Source organism: Mustelus asterias, chromosome 16, assembly GCF_964213995.1.
Source record: "Mustelus asterias chromosome 16, sMusAst1.hap1.1, whole genome shotgun sequence".
In the NCBI taxonomy this organism is placed as follows: Eukaryota; Metazoa; Chordata; class Chondrichthyes; order Carcharhiniformes; family Triakidae; genus Mustelus; species Mustelus asterias.
This window is the reverse complement of record NC_135816.1, coordinates 22,851,523-22,873,674: the sequence shown is the minus strand read 5'-3', so window position 1 is coordinate 22,873,674 and position 22,152 is coordinate 22,851,523. Positions and strand designations below refer to the sequence as shown.

Below are 22,152 nucleotides of genomic sequence, written 5' to 3'. Positions count from 1 at the left end.
TCCCATCAACATACAACTTATTGAGAGCACAAAGGTGGCACAGGTCTTCTTCCAATTAAAATGACACTTGTAAAGTTTTCACATTACATTGGCGTCACTTTATTCACATGTGCATCAGTGTTAGAGAATAGCTTAATCAGAGAGCTAAAGGTACTGGCACACCTCATGGTTGGCACACACACTGATGGGTTACAGGGGAGTGAGGGACATTTCGATATTGTGGAAGAAACCATGATGTGTTTTTCTATTCAGTCTTTATTGTCCAGTGTTGTACTTGCCGCTCTGTGGGACATGTGTGAACCTGCGCGCTCAGCTGGATCTCCCTTCTCCATATTGTAAAGGACATTGAGATCGCTCTCAGCGGGGAACAATAGAAATGTTGTAAGTGAGTTCAAAGCCTTATAAGGTCTCTGTCAGCCCACACTCTGAGCTGCATCCACTTGTAGACAATACCCCAGACACAAATGCACAAAGCTGACCATTGCACATCACCTTTGAATGAACTTAACACTGTGCCTCAAGATTCCTGTGCGCCACTGACTTTATTTGAAGGCAGGACATAAGAAATAAAAGTTATAGCCTAATGAGTATTCATGACACGCAATGGTATTACAAATATGAGCCCCGCTCCCCCTGCATGATTTCACACATTTCGTGATTGAGAATATTGTGAGGCATTTCATCAGACTCTGACCCGACTGAGGTTCTGCTATTTGCCCAGTTATAAAAGGAGTAGATTACTGTACATTTCCTTGCGCAACACAATGGATCAACACTAAAATTGTGACATCTGCTTCGACAGCATACAGCGCAGTCACAAGTGTATAATTCTCAAAAACAAACGTGAGAATAAAATCCAACATCTAATGGTCATAGATAGTGCTGCAGTACATGTAAATACCAAATACCATTTTACAATCTCATGGGTGATTTGAAGCTTGGTATCCTGGAGACTAAATCATGTTTCTCGCGCACAATGCCAACAATGTACAATTGCATCAGTGATTATATATTTTAATGCAGAACAATTGCAATTAAAAACAAATGAGTCAATCTTTTCCATGGCACACTCAGCTGAGATAGATGGTGAAAGGACATTACCAGCAAGCTGCAGTGTTTGAAGCCATCCGCTCTGCATTTAAAATGGCCACTATATCATCCTCAGTGTCAACATTATAGGATTTGCTGACCAACACAATTAATTAGATTCACTTTCATACTGTATTTTATTAAAATGCAGACTCAGCGATATTGTTTAAATGCAAGACTCTCTGGGGACACAGTTGTTCAATTTTCCTTCCTTCCTTTTGAGTTATTTATCAGACTTTAGTACCTACATTTCTAACTGTTGCAATATGACAATATAACACTAGACAATATGATTGGGAGTGTGAATAAAGGTGATTGGCAAAAGAAACAGGGGGAAATGAGGAGTCATTGTTATTTTGCACAGTGATTTGTAATCATAGAATCATACAGTGCAGAAGAGGCCCTTCGGCCCATCGAGTCTGCGCCAACACGTGTAGAAACACCCCCCTGACCTCCCACCATGATCTGGAATGTGCTGCCTGCAAAGATGGTGGCAGTAGATTCAATAGTACATTGCCAAAGGGAATCGGACACCTACTCGAAGGAATGAAGGGAAAACACGCATTTAGTTACCACTTTACATGGCCACCGGATGTCTCAAAGTGTTTTATTGCCACATAAGCTACAAAGAGAGAAAAAAATACAGGCAGATGGGGATAAATAAATAGATCGGGAGCAGATAAATAGGACTAATTGGATAGCTCTTTCTAAGAGCCAGTGTAGATCAGATGGCTCGAATGGCCTTCTGGGCTGAGGATTCTATGAAAGTGGATGAAGAAGAGGCCATGAGAAGAATGATTCATGAGTTGAAAAAAATAAATTCCCTCAGGCTGTAAAATGGGACATGGAAAATAGGAAGCTGTAGGCAATCAGGCGCGAAAGAGCAAGGGAAGGTAAGCACATCCCATTTGCTGACTCAAGATCAAGGCAAAATACTGCGGAATCTGGAATCTGAAATAAAAATAGAAAATGCTGGAGAATCTCAGCAGGTCTGATAGCATCTGTGGAGAGAGAGCTCTGACGAAGGGACATCCAGACTCGAAACGTTGGTTCTATTCTCTCTCCACAGATGCTGCCAGACCTGTTGAGATTTTCCAGCATTTTCTGTTTTTGTTCCACTTTCTTACTCACTGGAATGTTGTCTTGGTCAGAAGTTGAGACTGTTTACACAGCATTCTGCCATTTAATGATGTCCTGAAATTGTGTGTTTTAGGGTAAGTATTCCATTACCCTAATATGAATGGGAATCTTCCATTTACCAATTCGATTTCAAAATGCTTTTCCCAATTACTTTGCCTTAGACTAGTTAAATTCATTTGCCTGGGCAGTTACAGCAGCTATGATGGATGTCCCTTCTACTAATAATAAATGAATTATCTCAATGATGTAATGGATCCTTAGAAGAGTTGTAATTATATTTCTTTCCAATCTGCACTCTAAATTATCACAAAGAAGCAAATGGATTCAAAATGGGAAATAGCATCAGTGATGAGGGGAATCTTGGAAAAAGTCATTAATGAGCAAGAGAATTCAGAACCGCTAAATTATGGAAAGAGAGAAAACAAAGAAATAGAGAAAATGTAAGATCAAATACTTCTAATGTAATGCTCTACCTGCCGTAATGCTCTTCCAGTGGAAAGAATACATCTACATTTCTCCTAATAAGCTGTTTTATGAAATTATTTAGCAAAAGGGTATTTCAACAACTCATTGGCTTTCACCTAAGGTGGCATGGTGGCTAGCATGGTGGCCTCACAGTGCCAGGGACCTGGGTTCGATTCCCGGCTTGGGTCCCTGTCTGTGTGGAGTCTGCACGTTCTCCCCGTGTCTGCGTGGGTCTCCTCCGGGTGCTCCGGTGTTCTCCCACAGTCTGAAAGATGTGCTGGTTAGGTGTATTGGCCGTGCTAAAGTCTCCCTCAGTGTACCCGAACAGGCGCCAGAATGTGACGGCAAGGGGATTTTCACGGTAACTTCATTGCAGTGTTAATATAAGCCTACTTGTGACACTAATGAATAAACTTTAAACTGTTGATTAACAATGAACAGAGCCAGTCAACATGCAAGAGATAAAATGACTATTTAATATACGGAAAGCCACAAAGAAGGAATGTGAGGATAAAACTTTGCAAAAAGAACAAGATGGCATTTGAATATCAATTGAGGCAGATATAAGCATATTCTTACCATTACTGGGAGGTGGTAGTGCACCAGAACCTGCTCGCAATAGGTATGAGTTTATGGCGAACTCCTCATTGGGGTTGGACTCGAGGGCTGGATGAGAGACGCTGCTGTCAAGCAATGGCATTTGGTAGTCTTTCACACTAGATGATGAAAGATGGGTGCTGGTCTGCTGGGCAAATGGATGGCTGGGCGATGATGAATGTGGGATGGGACGACCTAGGGAAAAGAGCGTCAGTTGTTGAAAGGTGTTAAATTATATGGTGCACAACTTTTCAGCTAAAGGGCATCAGAAACCATAAATGTGCATTGCCTAGAGAATTAGCCCTGTGAGGAATCACAACTTTCCGCATTTGGCATGCTTGTGAATGAAACAGATTTAGAATTGAATCTGACCAAGTTCAACAATCCATTTCACCCAGAAGCCATGTTTAATGGAGTGTGTTTCATGCAAAGAATAGATGGGAACTATTTCGTCCAAAGATGATCTGAAACTGACAAAAATTGCTGAGCGCTATATCCAACAGAAGAATGTGTTTTCTTGGACAGATTATAGTTTGTTGTTTTAAATGTATGTAATAGTTACATTAAAGGTTTTCTTTGCCAATCTTCCCCTCAACGTCCCACGCCTATAGCTATAAACTTCTTGCTGAATTTAGCTCCACAGGGCACCAGTTGCCCTTGGATTCCTTGCCAAGTAGACAATATTCATTTGCGATTTTTGATGGTGAACATTCAGGCAATCTGACCTTGAGGGACATCATAATTCATAGAATCATAAAACCCCTACAGTGCAGAAGAAGGCCATTCGACCTTCAAGCCTGAACTGACAACAATTTCACAGAGGCCCTATCCCCATAACTCCAGTATTTACTTTGCTAGTTCCCCTGTCACTAAGGGGCAATTTAGTATGGCCAATCCACCTAGCCCAATGTTCATGCACGCAGACTTCCAATCAGGTCCAAAACTGAATAGTAACTGAAAAATGGGAGCCCTTTCCAATTTTCTCCTCCCTATAACCCAAGGACGCCAAAACCAATCTTCAAGATGCCTTCAACAAATAAATGTTCAACCACAATAGTATCCCATCTATCTGCGCATTAAGTTCAAAATGGTGATCCTGATTTGGGAAACAGATTATTGAAAAATTTTTTATAAACTTACTGTGATTATAAAATAACAAGCAATTGTTATTGGGGCGGCATGGTGGCACAGTGGTTAGCACTGTTGCCTCACAGCGCCAGGGATCAGGGTTTGATTCCCGGCTTGGGTCACTGTCTGTGTGGAATTTGCACATTCTCCCCGTGTCTGCGTGGGTTTCCTCCGGGTGTTCTGCTTTCCTCCCACAGTCCATAGATGAGTGGTTTAGGTTGATTGACAATGCTAAATTAACTTTAGTGTCAGGGGGGTTAGCAGGATAAATATGAGGGGTTATGGGAATAGGGCCTGGGTGGGAATGTGGTCGGTGCAGACTCGATGGGCCGAATGGTCTCCTGCACTGTAGGTATTCGATGAATTAGGAAGGCAAGTGTTTGTTTGCCTTTTTTGCCAAGGGTTTGCAGTATAAGAGTAAGGAAGTAATGCTGCAATTATACTGTGCTTTGATGAGACCTTATCTGGAGTATTGTGTACAGTGATCGGAAAAATGTACTTGACATAAAAAGGATGCAAGGTAAAATAATTGGGGGGGCGGGGGGGAGTGGAGGGGAGGGGAGGATGTGAAAATAGAGTCACGGTTCATGATCAGCTATGCAGGCATGCAAGTATAGCAAACAGTTAGGAAAACAATTAATTTGTTGGCTTTCATTGCAAGACGACTTGAGTACAGGAGCAAGGAAGCCTTACTGCAGTTGTGCAGGGCCTTGGTGAATTGGTAAATCCATACCTGGAGTATTGTGTGCAATTTCAGTCATCTTATCTAAAAAATGATATACTTGTCATTGAGGGAGTGCAGCGAAGGTTCACCAGACTGACTCCTGGGATGGCAGGATTGTCATATGAGGAGAGACTAGGCCTGTATTGACAGGAATTTAGAAGAATGAGGTGATCTCATTGAAACATAGACAGGGCTGGACAGACTCTTGTTTCATGTGGCTGTGGGGTGGGGGGAGGGGCGGGGGGGGTAGTTTAGAACAAGGGTCACAGTTTCAGTATATGGGGAGGCCATTTAGGAATGAGATGAGGAGAAAATTCTTCATTCAGAGGCTGGTGAACCTGTGGAATTGCCTACCATAGAAGGCCGTGAAGACCAAGTTACTTTATATATTTACGAAGGAAATAGGTACATTTCTAGACCCTAAGGTGTCAAGGGGTATGGGAGAGAGCATAGGAGTATGGTAATCAGAATGATCTTGTTGAATAATAGAGAGAACTCGAAAGGCCGAACGGCCTACTCCTGCTTCTATTTTCTATGTCCATGTTTCTCTGATGTTTCAGACTGACAGAGTAGGCTCGAGGGGCTACATGGCTCGTTGCGACTGTTATGTCTTATCATCATATCTGATTGCAAAATGATTACGCTGGCTTTAGGCCCAAAAAGTTTAAATGATTTTGATTTAATATATGTAACTGATTTGAGCAAATGTCTTCCCACAAACAATTTACACATACATGCTAACTCTGGTGCATTCGTGGAATTGCTGCGAATTGTGTCATTGATCCAACATTATATCTGTTTGCACTTACACATATGCTAACAAAACATTTCTTTTAAAATTCGACAGGTTTTGTGGGCATTATACTCTGGTTACATAGAACATCAGAGTATCTGTGACTGGACTACAACTGTGTAGTTCCTTGTGTCCATTAGAATTGAGGTTCTTGACAGAGAGAGCTAACGATACACTTTACTGTTTGCCCATCATAACTCAGTTGATTTCATCCCAAAAAAGTCATACCACCTTCTGGCATGCGTGAACAGAAGAATATAAGAACTAGGAGCAGGAGTAGGTCATTTGACCCCTCGAGTCTGCTCCACCATTCAGTAAGATCATGGCTGATCTTTTTGTGGACTCAGCTCCACTTACCCACCCGCTCACCATAACTCTTAATTACTTTACTGTTCAAAAATCTATCTATTTCTGCCTTAAAAACATTCAATGAGGTAGCCTCAACTGCTTCACTGGGCAGGGAATTCCAGAGATTCACAACCCTTTGGCTGAAGAGGTTCCTCCTCAACTCAGTCCTAAATCTGCTCCCCCTTATTTTGAGGCTATGCGTCTTACTCCTGGTTTCACCTGCCGGTGGAAACAACCTTCCTGCTTCTATCTTATCTATTCCCTTCATTATTTTATGTGTTTCTATGAGATTCCCCCCTCATTCTTCTAAATTCCAATCAGTATAGTCCCATTCAGTCTCTCCTCATAAGCCAACCCTCTCAACTCTGGAATCAACCTAATGAATCCCCTTTGCAGATTACATATGGCTGTCGAGCAAACTCTGCAGTCACAGATTTACAGACAAGTTCCTATTGTAACGACAGACTTGTTAAAAATTTATTAAACAGTTGCAAATATTTCTAGTTCCACTGTGCCAATGCAGCCAGATAATAAATTGCTAAACCTCTGCAGCAAACTTTGTTTTGTCATGATGTACTTCTCTTGGTTTATTTATCAACCAGATTTCAGGATATTTTGAAATTCCTCAACTCATCCTTCACTGGGTTTAAACATTCCTTCACAAAACACATTTTTTCCCACTGTTTGTTGACTTAAGTTCAAACTAGCTACCAAATAAAGCAAGTTGTGATAAAAAGGTCCCACCTGAAACATTAATCTATTTTTTTCCATGTTGCCCACTGTTCCAGTTGCTTTTTTCAGATTTCCAGCAATTAAATCCCAATAGGACATTAACTTCCAACAAAGTAGTTAGAGAGGCCAATAACTTTACGAAGGCTAGCTTCAGCATGGACCTCATTCAATAATTAGAAGAAAACAGTGAAGTAACCACTTTACATGGAGCTAAGGATAAAAGATAGTAAATACTGAATTTCTCAATATCTGAAAAGATTCAAAACTGTTTTTCCTATAAATAAAATGAAGCAACCAATTTTCAGGATTTGTCACTTCACATATTCACAAACAGCCAATTTCTTGTAAATAAACAAAAATAACTAATTGATTCATTAAGCTTGAGAAAATGGTCACCAATTCTATGATCTTAATAATTAATCAGCATATGAACAACCCACACTCTCCTTGTTCAATCAGTTAAAACGCCTTTGAAAGGTGGTGGATAATTTGGTTGACATCAAATTTGATGATAGTTGACTCAAACTAGTAACTATTTGAGTACTGCTGGAAAAAAAGAGACTTTTTTTTGTCTAAACCTTTTGCATTGCGCTCATTGGGACAGTTCGCAAGAATACCAATATTAGGAGAAACTTTTTCTGTATGAGAAGAGAGTGCTGGCAAGTGGAATTTGATTAGTTGAGGCCTCTGAACTATTCTGATGACTGCAAGTAAAAAACTTTGACAAAAAATCTATTTCTTCAGCAATATTCAAGTCCTGTACTATCAAATGTAGATTGAAGTAAAGTAAAAGTAAGTAAAGTTTATTTATTAGTCACAAGTAGGCTTACATTAACACTGCAGTGAAGTTACTGTGAAAATCCCCTAGTCGCCACACTCCGGTGCCTGCTTGGGTATACTGAGGGACAATTTAGCATGGCCAGTACACCTAACCAGCATGTCTTTCAGACTGTGGGAGGAAACCGGAGCAGACACGGGGAGAACATGCAAACTCCACACAGACAGTCACCCAAGCCAGGAATTGAATCTGGGTCCCTGGCACTGTGAGGCAGCAGTGCTAACCACTGTGCCAACGTGCCACCCCGTATTTATTTATTCTTCATTGAGGGGTGATCTTTTCCCTTTTCCCTTTCCTTTTTCCCTCTACTATTCACCAGCCTTGGAAGAGTAACTTGGTCCAATAATTGTGTACAGAATGTGTGGGGTTGCTTTGTGAACCAACATTATGTACCTCTCTCCTTTGGCACAATTTTCATAATTTGATTTTCAGTCCATTTACAATTACCTGCTGCAAGTACATTTATCCAGAGGAGTAATTAGATTTAATACTGTCTGCTATTTGTTTACAACTAGCAGAACACTTGATAATAATTTTTTTTCTGTTGATCTGTCCTGTCTGATAATGGTACAGAGTAGAAATTCCTGCAATAGTCTTATGCTTCAGAAAATCTTGGAATTACTTAATAAACACAATTCGAATGCGCAAAGGAAAATTAAGCTGCCTCTCAAGAGCAGATTTCAGTTTACCGGCTGGAACATGAACCCTTCCTAACACACCACATGGGATTGTCCTGGAGTTACAAACTCTGGTTAGACATATTTCATCAAATGACCTCACCCAGTCAAATATTCTTTTTCCAACCTCCAGTATGATTTTACCTCATAAACCAGCCTTTAAAGAAAATGAAAAAGGAAGTCTATTTTTAATATTCCCATGATCGTAATCCTGGGTCACCTATATTCAATGTTCAGAGAAAATAAAAGACTCGCATTGATAACCACCAGATGCCGCAAAGCACCTTACAACCAATGAATTACTTTTGTAAGGTAAGAATGTAATTCCGGAAGTCTCCAGGTCAGTCCTGAAGGATGAGGAACTGTTACATTGTCACGTTATGGAGCTTTTGCCATGAAAAAATTCTCTTTCTCATCAAGTGGACCAAGGGGTACACCAAGTACATTCAGGAAATTGCTAATTGTTGTGTTTGAGCTTATGTTTTATGTGCTGCTAATGTGCTGAAGTGCCTAAAACAGGATAGATCATCTAACGAGAGTAGCTGAGATATGCAATTCAGAACTAGAAAACATAATGTTAAAAACATTCTTTCATGGGGAGTGAGTGACAGAGGCAAGATCAGCATTTATTCCCCATCCCTAATTGTCCTGGGGAAGTTGGCGGTGAACACCTTTGGGGCAGTGCAGTGGCACAGTGGTTAGCACTGCTGTCTCACAGCGCCAGAAACTTGCGTTCGATTCCCGGCTCGGGTCACTGTCTGTGTGGAGTTTGCACATTCTCCTCGTATCTGCATGGGTTTGCTCCAGTTTCCTCCCACAGTCCAAAGATGTGCGGGTTAGGTTGACAGGCCACGCTAAATTGCGACTTAGTGTCAGGGGGACTAGCAGGGTAAATATGTGGGGCTATTGGGAAAGGGTCTGGGTGAGATTATGGTTGGTGCAGATCGATGGGGTGAATGGCCTCCTTCTGCACTGTAGAGATTCTATGATTACCTTCTTGATCCGCTGCAGTCCATCTGGTTTGACTTTTCTGTAGCAGTTCAATACAACTGAGTGGCTCGCTAAGCTATTCCAGCAGGCAGATAGGAGACAAGCACATTGCTGTGGACCTGGAGACACATGTTGGTCAGACCAGGTCAGGATGGCAGATTTCCTCACCCAAAGGACATTAGTGAACCAGATTTTTTTTTACAAAAAACCGATGATAGTTTCATGGTCAACTTCCAATTTCAGAATTAGCAACCAATTGAATTTAAGTTTTATCAGCAGTCTAGGTGAGATTTACATCCAAATTGTCGAAGCATTAGCCTTCATCTCTGGATTATTAGCCAATTGATTACCCCACCATAGTCCCATGATAATGCTCCAGAAGGAAACTCTATGCCCAAAGGGTAAAGCTGCTGTTAGCTATGAATGCTTTTGGAAGAACAGAATATTTTTATTGTTGATCTATGTTAGCAATTAAAATTGTATCTCACATTCAAATTAATTTTTTAAAAAACAGGCTTCTTTCTGTGGGCTCTCACTCAGTGGGATGGAGTGGTGGTGATACATTCTGGCGTTCAAATGCATTTGGCATCAATTCATGGATAGACTGGCATAGCAGACTGAGATTTGATGATTGGCTCTCTTCCCTCAGTCGGAGAATGACACCATGGTGCAAACTGGGTCACTAAGGAGGATGGGGAGGCGTGAAAAATGAATGAAAAATGGGAGTCTAAACACTTGTAAAAATAAATTAGCGCAACAGTACAGAAGTGCTCTGTCGAGTAACTTTAATACGACGTGTGAAGTTGTTTCTTTCTTGCTACGGGTTGCAAGTTTCAGCAACCCCGTACTCAGGAAACAGGACAGGTTCATTGTGTTAAACCACGTTTCCCAAGCTCATACTTTCATGCAATCTTAATAAAAGCAGCCAACGTCAGGTCACGTTAACCGCTCGGTCCTGACAGCTTAAACATTTGCTAAATCTGTCTCTCAACAATTAGGCTGAACCTCATGATGCTTTTTTGCATCTCTGCCTGTTTACATGAGTTAATTTTCCAGAAATGCAATCTGCTTCCAATCATGAGACAGACTCTCATCTATTCCATTTCAACGAACAATGAAACTGAACAAGCAGGTACAACAAATATTTTAATTAATCACTCATCTCCGATGGATGCACAAACATGCCTTTTTTTTGTTTTGAAATTTTTGTTGGCAATTATTGTCATTGGATGGCAGGGAGGGTTTTTTTTCAAATAAACAGTCATTTTCAAATTGTGAATCTTCGTAACTCCAGTTCAAAGAAAAATCACTCTTGCATGGAAATAAGTAACTGGGCTATTCATATTCAGATCATTAAAATATTCTGACAGCGTTGGAGGAAAGGGAAGAGAAAGAGAGAAGACATTGCTAAGGAGGGAATAACCTCTCTCCACCCCAAACTTAATCAGAGTCGTGGGATGAAAGAACAGGATACTGGCTTACTTAACGAACTGAAATGAGTCTTCAATCTCCAAACTCTTCCCCTTTTCCATAACCATGACTTTGCCCCTTTGCTCTCTCCAATTAACTGTGTCAATGTGAGTGCCTGACAGTTTTATTACTCCGCAAATATAAATAATCTTCAGAGAAAATTGAAAGGACTTCTGACGTTTGTATAGGGCGTGTACGTTGAATTGTATCTAATGATCTAATGTGTGACACTGTTTTACTTAGTGGAATCTTCAACATGTGCTAAAGCTATCTTTAAAAAAGATCTATCTTTGAACACAAGAGAGTAACAAAGCATTGACATTATACTCAAGGAGGAGTGTGAAACATTGGATAGGATAAACATAATAAGGGAGGGAATAATAAGTTGTTCAGCATCCTCCAAAAGATTTGCTCCAGGCAGCAGGAGAAAAAAGGTAGCAGAAGTTCTGATGCTCCTTCTCCAATCCTCTCAGGTGGTCAGGAATGGTGCCAGAGGTTTGGCACGGCACGATAGCACAGTGGTTAGCACTGCTGCCTCACAGCTCCAGGGACCTGGGTTCGATTTCCGACTTAGGTCACTGTCTGTGTGGAATTTGCACATTCTCGCCGTGTTTGCATGGGTTTCCTCCAGGTGCTCTGGTTTACCTCCCACAGTCCAAAGATATGCGGGTTAGGTTGATTGGACATTAACCCTTAGTGTCCTGGATGTGGTAGGTTAGAGGGATTAGCAGGGTAACTAAGCGGGGATAGGGCCTGGATGGGATTGTTGTTGGTGCAGACTCGATGAGCTGAATGACCTCCTTCTGCACTGTAGGGTTTCTATGTTTGGTGGACTGCTTATGTTTCAATTTAAAAAGGAAGGGATGTCTCCAGTAACTCCAGGACAGTCAAACCACGGCTGTATGCAAATTAATGGAAATAATTTTGAGAGATAGCATCAATCAATATTTAGAAAGGTATGGATTAATCGAGGAAAGCCAGCCTGGATTTGTTAAGGTGGTAAAAAGGAGTGTCAATGAGAGTTAATCTGTTTAATATAGTCTATATGGCTTTTCGCAAAGTTTTTGACAAAGGTCGCACATGGCAGATGGATCAGTAAATTTAAAGTTCACAGAACTCAAGGAAAACTAGTTAGATCCAAAATTGGCTCAGTGGCATGAAACAAAGGTTGATGGTTACTGGGTATTTTTGTGACTGGAAGGCTGATTCCAGTGGGGCTCTCAGGAGCTCAGTCCTGGATCCCTTGTCGTTCATGGAACATAGCAATGATTTAGACATCTACTACTCTCTAGGTAGTGAATTCCACCAATTGAATGTAGCCCAATCCATTACGCAAACCAGCCTCCCATCCATTGATTCTGTCTACACTTCCTGATGCCTCGGCAAAGGATCCCACGCACCGCGGACATTCTCTCTTCCACCTTTTTCCATTGGGAAAAAGTTACAAAAGTCTGAGGTCATATATCAACTGACTCAAGAACAGCTCCTTCCCTGTTGCTGTCAGACTTTGAATGGACTCTACACCCTAGCTATGACTGTAACACTACATTCTGCACTCTCTCATTTCCTTCTCTATGAATGGTATGTTTTGTCTGTATAGTGCGCTGTATAGTATATAGTTTCACTGTAAATACATGTGACAATAATAAATCAAATCAAAATCAAAGATTCACGACCCTTTTTTAAGAAAAGTCATTTATTTGCAACCACTGACCATCTAAGTCCCACTGCCATTTAATACTCACTTGAGCTTTGACTGGCAGTGGATGGAAGTTCCATCAACCTTTGGAAGGAAGTCCTGCCCTTGAAAGCTGTACAAACTGTTGTCTGATTCAGGGAACCTTTCCAAAAGTAAATTAAAAATGTCCTTCTTATGCCTCCCATGCCAAGATATGCCACCCCCCCCACCCATCTCTTGTGGCACCTCATGCTCCCCCCCATTTCCATTCCATTCACCCACTATACATCGTACAGAAGGAATAAACCCTGTAGAATGAACCTTATAGTTATAGTAGTGTAAAAGACAAAACTTTAAAAATCATTAATTGTCAACATTTCATTCCCTTAAAAAAGCTATTTTTAACTACAGAGAAATAAAAGTGTCAATCATTCAGACCCTTTAAAATGTTAACAGCTGAAACTTCAGGCACCTGAAACCTCTTAACCTTGTGTAAATAAACGTTCTGAATTGACAGCCGAGACCAGGGAGTGACAGCTGTCAAGCAAGCAATGTTTTCTCTGGGACTCAGATGTTTCAAAAGGATAATGGATTTTGAGGCTCTCCGAGCAGAGGCTGGGGCTTGGCTTAGAGCCCCAGACAAGGGGCCTTACCTTGGCATGAGAGACGTAACAGGCCATAGTGAGTGGGTGGGATGGATAGATGGAGTATGTGGAGTTTGTGTAGTGGGGGGTGGGTGGCGGTGGGTGGTGGTGGGTGCGGTGGGTGGATTGGTGAGAGCTTAAAGACCTTTCTGTTTTTACTTTAACGGGGACAGCACTGAGTTGGGTCTCACTTGTCCCTCGTCCCACAATCTCTGCTGATGTACAAGATCCAGATTCCCGACTCCAACATGCACCCGCCATCTACAATGAAAATTTCACCTTTGCGGGCACTTTCTGCCAAGGTGAGCAGGCGGAGCTGGGAATTTCCCCGACTCCAGCTACCCATCTCGAGAATGGAAATCATAACCCTGATGTATTATTCGACTGTAGAAGTGGATACTTGTTTCTTGAAGACCACACAAGAGTAATTGTGGAGTCAAGAAAGAGTCTGGCCATTCAGAGTTCAGCTTCTGTTCAGCAACTTGGAATGTGCTTTCTCCTTTCAGGATCTAGTTCAGAAGCATAAGGCATCTCAATTTTTAAAAAAATTCGCAGCAAAGTTCAGTGACTGAAGTGCGATGCCTGTGCAGCTGTCTTGCATACACTCGTTCATCTCCTATGGTGATGCCTAAGGGGAATGAGCATCTTTTAATACATACTGATGCTAGACTGTCTGTCATTTGGAATTTGCCGGCTTTGTTATTCTTTGAGGATTGAGCATGAAGAAATTTGTTGAAAGTGGAAAACAAAGAAAATTTGGAATTTAGAAGGGATTTGGGATGGAGTATTAAAAGAAAAGTATGATTATGAAAGGAATACCATGGGACTGAAAGTTCCCACCCAAAGTCAATTGAAATTTGGCAATGACCATCACCAATAAGACAGAATCTAATCATCACTCCTTGATATTCAATGGCACTACCATGACTGAAACCTCCAAAATCAACAACCTGGGTTACCAGTGAGCATAAACTGAGCTGCACTAGACATATAAATATTGTGATCTACAAGAGTATAGGGATAGAGATGTTTTGCTGCAATTGGTGAGGCCACACCTGGAGTATTGTGTGCAGTTTTGGTGTCCTTATCTGAAGAAGGATGTCCTTGCTATAGAGGGAGTACAACGAAGGTTTACCAGGTTGATTCTAGGGATGGCAGGTGTGTCATATGAGGAGAGACTAAGCCGGTTAGGATTATATTCACTGGAGTTTAAAAGAGTGAGAGGGGATCTCATAGAAACTTATAAAATTCTAACGGGGTTAGACAGGATAGATTCAGAAAGAATGTTCCCAATGGTGGGGGAGTCTAGAACTAGGGGTCATAGTTTGAGGATAAGGAGCTACACCTTTTAGAATTGAGGTGAGGAGAAATTTCTACATCCAGAGGGTGGTGAATGTGTGGAATTCACTACCACGGAATGCAGTTGAGGCCAAAACGTTGTCTGATTTCAAGACAAAATTAGATATAGCTTTTGGGGCTAAAAGGATCAAGGGATGTGGGAGGAAGGGGGGATCAGGATATTGAATTCGATGATCAGCCATGATCAAAATGAATGGCAGAGCAGGCTCGAAGGGCCGAATGGCCTACTTCTGCTTCTCGTTTCTATGTTTCTATGTTTCTAAGAGCAGGTTAGAGACTGGAGTGGGTAATTCACCTCCTGATCCCCCAAAGCCAGTCCATCATCAACAAGGGATAAGTAGGAGTGTGATAGAACACTTTCCACTTGCCCTGTTGAATGCTTTTCCAACAACACTCAAGAGATTTGACACTCTGCAGGACAAAGCAGCCAGCTTGGTGGGTATCCCATCCAATACGTTAAACATTTGCTCCGTCCACCACAAACATACATTGGCAGCAGTGTGTACCACATATACACTGCAGCAACTCACCAAAGCTCCTTCAACAGCACCTTGAAAACCATGACCACTTGAAGGACAAGGGCAGCAAAAGAGCACCACCACTCGGAAGCTCCTCTTCAAGCCACATACCTTCCTGACTTGAAACTATGGCTGGAATTCTCTGATTTCGCCTGCGGCTGGGATTCTCTGGTCCCCCTGCAGTGAATGAAGATTTGGCTGAGTGTTAAATTCTCCATTCTCACTAGCATTGGTAGCGGGGTGTGCGAGACTGGAGAATTGCAGCCTATATCAGTGTTTCTTCACTGTCATTGAGTCGAAATCCTAGACTCGCTTCCTTCAGTGCTGTGGGTGTATCTGCACCACATGAACTGCAGTAGTTCAAGAAGGTAGCTCACCACTATCTTCTCAAGGATAATAGGGAGGGGCAATAATTGCTGGCTTAACCAGTGCTGGCCACACCTGCATCCCATGAATGAATAAAAAGAAGGCGAGTGACATAATCTGTCTACGCTGCCTAAGTCCTTTGTATGTTCCCAATGGATAAGCTAATGATCTCACTAGAACTGTGCATGCGTGGCACTGGTACCATTTTGGACCAAAAACAGCACCTGGAATGCCTAAAATATGAGCGCTTTGCAACCAAAGTTTGTGCTCCTTTTGTGCAAATTGTGAGAGCATGTCGAGTATAATGGTTTCACTGAGAAGGGTCAAAAATAAACCTAACTCTGTAATTGTTACATAAAAGGCTCTACAGTCAGACATATTTAGCATTAATAGAATTGGCCCTGGAAGAAGGGTTCCAGTCTAACTAACGTCTTTCAGCTTTAATTAAATTGTACCTTAATATGCTCACGACTCAAACAGTAAACTCAAACATTGGCGTTGGTTGCACATCCTACAGAAATGTTTAAAATATTCATTTTGAAAACGCACCAAGCAATTTCTGTGGGATCTCATTAAAACGGGTGACAGTTGATTGTGCAGAACTAACCGTCACCTTTGTCCCTGAATGTTTATTTTTAATTTGTTAGAATTACTCTACAATATACTGCATCAAAGCTTCGAGATTATGCTCTGACACAATCTACAATTGCCGAATAGTTGCATTTATGTTTCAGTGCATTGTTAAGTTGAGATCAGCTTTTAAGAAGACAATGGATCTGTGTCACTGACTTTAGTGGAGAGGTGGGGGAGGGAAAAGACGGTAAGTTCTCAGCTTTGCACAATGAACTCTGCAGTGGTCTTTGCGAGTGACGCAAACAAAGTTTGTTTATTTATTTATCAGTATCACAAGTAGGCTTACATTAACACTGCAATGAAGTTACTGTGAAAATCCCCTAGTTGCCACACTCCAGCGCCTGTTCAGGTGCACAGAGGGAGAATTTAGCATGGCCAATGCACCGAACCAGCACATCTTTCGGACTGTGGGAGGAAACCGGAACACCAGGAGGAAACCCAGACAGACACGGCGGGGAGAACGTGCAGACTCCACCAGACAGTGACCCGAGCCAGGAATCGAACCAGGGGTCCCTGGCGTTGTGAGGCCACAGCGCTAACCGCTGTGCTGCTGTGCTTCTCATTTGGATGGGCAATTGAAATACCCTTATGTTCAAGGGATAAGTGCAGGAAAATAGGATTAGCGCGCCTTATGTGGTAGTTATTCTCGGCGCAGACTCGATGGGCCGAAGGGCCTTCTCTGCACTGTATGACTCTATGTCCTTGCTGAGCATGAACTCTGAAAATCAGTCAGGTGAAATTAGAACTGAAGGTTGCTTCACAACAAAACGCAAGTCTTAACAGCTGGTGGAGGCGTATTTGCTCAAATACAAATGGAAGACGGTGGGCAGAGTCAGAATTTTTTATTTTTGTGCAGTTCCTGTGGCAGTGTTGTTAGCAGAGACAAAGGCAGATGCCTTGCAAATTTGGCATTGGTGGTTGCTGCACACAAAGGAAGACTTGGAGGTGTAACAAGTCTGGAGTAACAACAAGCAGAATGAATAAATTCATTCTCCGACATGCATGCTGTTACGGTTTAACTTGTTGATGGAGGGTAAGTAGTGACAGCATGAGGCAGGAGTGTGTAATCTCTTAGTGACAGCTAAGAGTTAGCATACCTGTCTCTTCATTTTAGTCCATTATTCTTCTTCCTCTGTTATTTTGTTCAGCCCTTCTAATGAAATGTTTCTTTACCTTTTTTTCCTCTTTTCAGATACTGACAGAACGGTTATGCATCTCCAACATTTTATAATCCACCAACACCCACCCACCCCACCTGGCTGTAATTTCCAGCACTTATAGATCTATTTATCTCCTCCAACACATGACAGGTAGAAGCTTTGTAGGAAATCAAATCCCATCCAACGACAAGGAGGTTCTCAATTTCTTAATGATACCCACTTTGTCTTCACTTTGTTCCACATTAGATCAGATGTGAAAAACCAAGGTCACCAAAATCCTCAAGGCTGCTCTCCCCTTTTGAGATAGAGAGATGACTGGTGGTGATTTAACCTGAGGGTTATCACACCTTTGGCAAGGGGCAAGATTGAGAAGGTGGAGCCTTCATGGATAATGTCAGCCAGTATGGGAATTGAACCCGCACTGTTGGTGTTGCTCTGTATCACTAACCAGCTGTCCAGCCAACTCAGCTAACCCTCTGAGAGAATGAGTTGCTCCTCATCTCTGTCTCAATTAGGAGACCACTTACTCTGAAATTATGCCCTTTGGCCCCAGACTCTCCCATGAGGGGAAACAACCTCTCAGCATCTAAGACACTGGCCCACCCTCTGAAGTGGCCTGGAGGGATGTTGACTTGCATCAAAAATTCTTAAGGGCAGCTAAGGATGGGAAATAAATGGTGGCCTTGACGGTGGCACTTACAGAAATGAAACAAAGGGTAGGTTAGATGGATGCAAAACCACCACCTTCTCAAAGGCAACTCGGGATGGGCAATAAATGCTAGCCAGCCATTGATTCCCATGTCCTACAAATGAATAAAAAAAAATACAAAGTTACAATGACCTAATGTTTGCAGCCTTTGAGGTGATAGGATCCACTTCAACACTGACCAGCTCAATAACAATTAGCTAACTTCCCAATGAAGCCTCAATGCCACACTACATGAACGTTGGTGGCTATTTAAACTTCAACTTGTCCAAAATGTTATCATCCATGTCCTCTCCTATTCTCGAATCGCCCCTTTGCTCAAAATACTTGGCCTCACTTACAATCTGTTTTACTCTATCTGCATAAATATTTCCGACCGTTTGTTGTTGTACCCTCCAGGGTTCTGATGTTGGCCTTCTGTGCATTGCCCTCTCTGCACACCACCATAAGTAGCAGAGCTCTTTAGAAATCTCCACTCCAGCCTCAACCTCTCCTCCCAAACTCATCTGCCTTGTTAATTTTCTGCCTATGTTTACCCACCTCCCCCCCCAAAAAAAAAATTCAGCAATATCACTCTCTTTGCAAAGCATCGTGGACTTTTCACTGTATTAAAGGCAAACTGTTGCTTGTTTAATTTGTTCATGGGATATGGGCATTGCAGGCTGGGCCAGCATTAATTGCCCATCCATCAGGGCATTTAAGAGTCAACCACTGCTTTGGAGTCACATTTAGTCATGATGTGGAGATGCCGGCGTTGGACTGGGATAAACACAGTAAAAAGTCTAACAACATCAGGTTAAAGTCCAACAGGTTTATAAACCTGTTGGACTTTAACCTGGTGTTGTTAGACTTCTTACTGAGTCACATTTAGGCCAGAACAGGTGAAGATGACAGATTTCCTTCCCTAAAAGGCATGAGTGAACCAAATGGATTTTATGACAATGGTTTCATGGTCACCATTAGACTTTTAATTTCAGATTTTTATTGAATTCAAATTTCATCATTTGCAATGGTGGGATTCCAACCTAGGTCTCTAAAGCATGACCCTGGATCTCTGGATTACTGACAAAGGGTCATCTGGACTCAAAGCGTCAGCTCTTTTCTCTCCTCGCAGGTGCTGCCAGACCTGCTGAGATTTTCCAGCATTTTCTCTTTTGATCTCTGGATTACTCATCCAGCACCAATGCCACTATGCCATTGTGCTGGCTACAGCTCTAACTTTTTGATGGGAATCAAAATATTAAGAACATAAGAACTAGGAGCAGGAGTAGGCCATCTGGCCCCTCGAGCCTGCTCCGCCATTCAATAAGATCATGGCTGATCTTTTCATGGGCTCAACTGCATTTACCCGACTGCTCACCATGACCCTTAATTCCTTTATTGTTCAAAAATTTATCTATCCTTGCCTTAAAAACATTCAATGAGGTAGCCTCAACTGTTTCACTGGGAATTCCACAGATTCACAACCCTTTGTGTGAAGAAGTTCCTCCTCAACTCAGTCCTAAATCTGCTTCCCCTTGTTTTGAGGTCATGCCCCCTAGTTCTAGTTTCATCCGCCAGTGGAAACAACTTCCCTGCTTTTATCTTATCTATTCCCTTCATAATCTTATATGTTTCTATAAGATCTCGTCTCATTCTTCTGACTTCCAATGAGTATACCCCAGTCTACTCAGTCTCTCCTCACAAGCAACCCTCTCAACTCCGGAATCAACCTAGTGAATCTCCTCTGCACCCCATCCAGTTCCAGCAAATCCTTTCTCAAGTAAGGAGACCAAAACTGTACACAGTACTCCGGGTGTGGCCTCACCAGTACCTTTTACAGCTGCAACATAGCCTCGCTGTTTTTAAACTCCATCCCCGTTTCTACACCATGTAGAAACCCCATTTATACACCATGAGATGTATGTCCTTGACCAGTAAGGATAAAAGTTGCTTAGAGCCCTGAGGTAGACAGTGAATCATTTGAATAACAGCACTTTCAGGACAAATTCATGTGAAACAAATCCTAAAAAAAAATTATCTTAACAAAATGCATTATTAGTGAAAAACTACTTCATAAAATGATTGGACAGGGGCTTATTGGATTACCAAATGGAATTCTCACATGTTAAATAAAAAGAACACACATGGCCGAGAATTCCAAATGACATTTCACTCATGGCTGGCTCACACACCTTACAGTCACTTATGTATCTTCCCCGACTATAATTAAAATAAAAACCAATGATTCTGCTCTGGGTGTGCATCTTTCCAGTATTGGAAGGTGGAATGAAAAGCCAAGAACCGATGTTCCATTTTGATACCGTGAAACAAATGAAGGTTGACCAAGTTGCGTAGTCAATGAAAGCAATAAGAAAAAGCTGCTGAAATGTTAATATTCTTCCCCCTGTGCATGTATGATAACAAATATTGGATTGGAATGTGAAGTCATTGGCAAATGAATAACGCTACTTGTTTTTGCCATTTGACACTCCGTGAGTCTTTTAGGCTGGAATATATGGGCAACCGGCCATTAAAACAACATTGCCCCCTCTTCAGGACATCCCTGTGTGAACGGGGCAAATAGTTGTGTGTCTACTTTACCAGTCAGATTGAGGAATTGATAACAAGCAGCATTATGTCTGAACCAGAAGTGACAAATAGAATATTGGATTAAATGACAAATCAGGTACAAGAAAGCAAATTAAAAAGAAAAGGAAGGAATGATTTGGACAAAAAGAGGGAGATAAAAGAAACAGAAATATAAAAAAAAGTTTATTTCAATTTTGCGATATTATAAATCTGCAACAGTAGTTAAAATCTGAAGGAGTAAGGCTCCATGCTTGTCAAAGTTTATTTTCGGTGCCAGAGAGGTTGCTTGGTAGTAATTTAAAGTTTACTTATTAGTGTCACAAGTAGGCTTACATTAACACTGCAATGAAGTTACTGTGAAAATCCCCCTCGTCACCACACTCCAGTGCTTGTTCAGGTACACCGAGGGAGAGTTCAGCATGGCCAGTGCACCTAATTAGCCCATCTTTCGGACTGTGGGAGAAAACCGGAGCACCCGGAGGAAACCCATGCAGACACGGGGAGAATGTACAAGCTCCACACAAACAGTAGCCCAAGTAGGGAATCTGAGCTGGGTCCCTGACGCTGCGAGGCAGCAGTGTTAACCACTATGCCAACGTGCCTCCCAATGATTGGACAAAGAGAGGAGATAAAAGAAACAAAGTTTATTTTAATTTTGCTACATTATAAATCTGCAACAGTAGTTAAAATCTGAAGAAGTAAGGCTCCATGCTTGTTAAAGTTCATTTTAAGTGCCAGAGAGGTTGTTTGACAGCAATTAGGCCTTGTCGCACTGCTAACTGTTTTAACACTGAAATGGACGAGCCTCAAAACATTTTCTGGTGAACTTGGCCTGCTCCTGTGAAATAACCACAGAAACATTGCAGCATTTAATGCCTTTGAATGGAGGAGCTGTACAATGAGCTACCATTCCCATGGAGCTTTGTAGCCACAGGAGTGACCTGGAAAGAAGATACTTGGTTTGCATATGTAACTGTGCATGTGGACACTGGTAGTTGTGAGGCTATCTGATTTTCCATGTAAATAATGGTTAACAGCTGATGGTCTCATCGTTAATTCGACTGTGAAATCCAGTCCATTATTTTATATTTACCAAACATATTGAAGAGATGTCAGGACAGAGAATTTACAGCGCTGCACCAGTTTTCTACTTGAAATTCCAGATAGCTAGAGACTTTCGTGTTTCAGAATCCAAGATCTAACAGTGACGCAGACCTTTTCATCTGAGTAAAAACCAAGAGACTTCCAGCTTTCTTTATGAGCAATGATATATCCTGAAACGGAACAAAAAAAAAATGAAATTCACTGCTTTAGGTGAGCATGTCAAACCATCCTTAGTATTATCATTGTGTTTCCTCAGGGCACAGAAATAAAGTGACCCAGTTGATTCATTTGGCAATTAACACTGCACAACCAGAAAAGGTCAGCACAGTTGTGGAGGTGGGGAGGGAGAAGAATTAACAGGGAAAAAAAAAATCACATTCTGAAGAAATATCACACTTTGAAAGATGAATACTTCGAGTGAA

General features: G+C 41.7%; 1 protein-coding gene across 3 annotated transcripts in view; it reads right to left on the bottom strand.

Moving 5' to 3' along the window:
* The window catches only part of LOC144505046 (teneurin-2-like), a 2,673,959-nt gene that overhangs the window by 305,024 nt on the left and 2,346,783 nt on the right, over positions 1 to 22,152 (bottom strand). For all 3 annotated transcript variants that reach the window (XM_078230751.1, XM_078230754.1, XM_078230752.1), the window contains one exon: positions 3,274 to 3,486. In XM_078230751.1, coding sequence (XP_078086877.1) covers positions 3,274 to 3,486 — 213 coding nt within the window. The remainder of the gene's footprint in view (positions 1 to 3,273; positions 3,487 to 22,152) is intronic.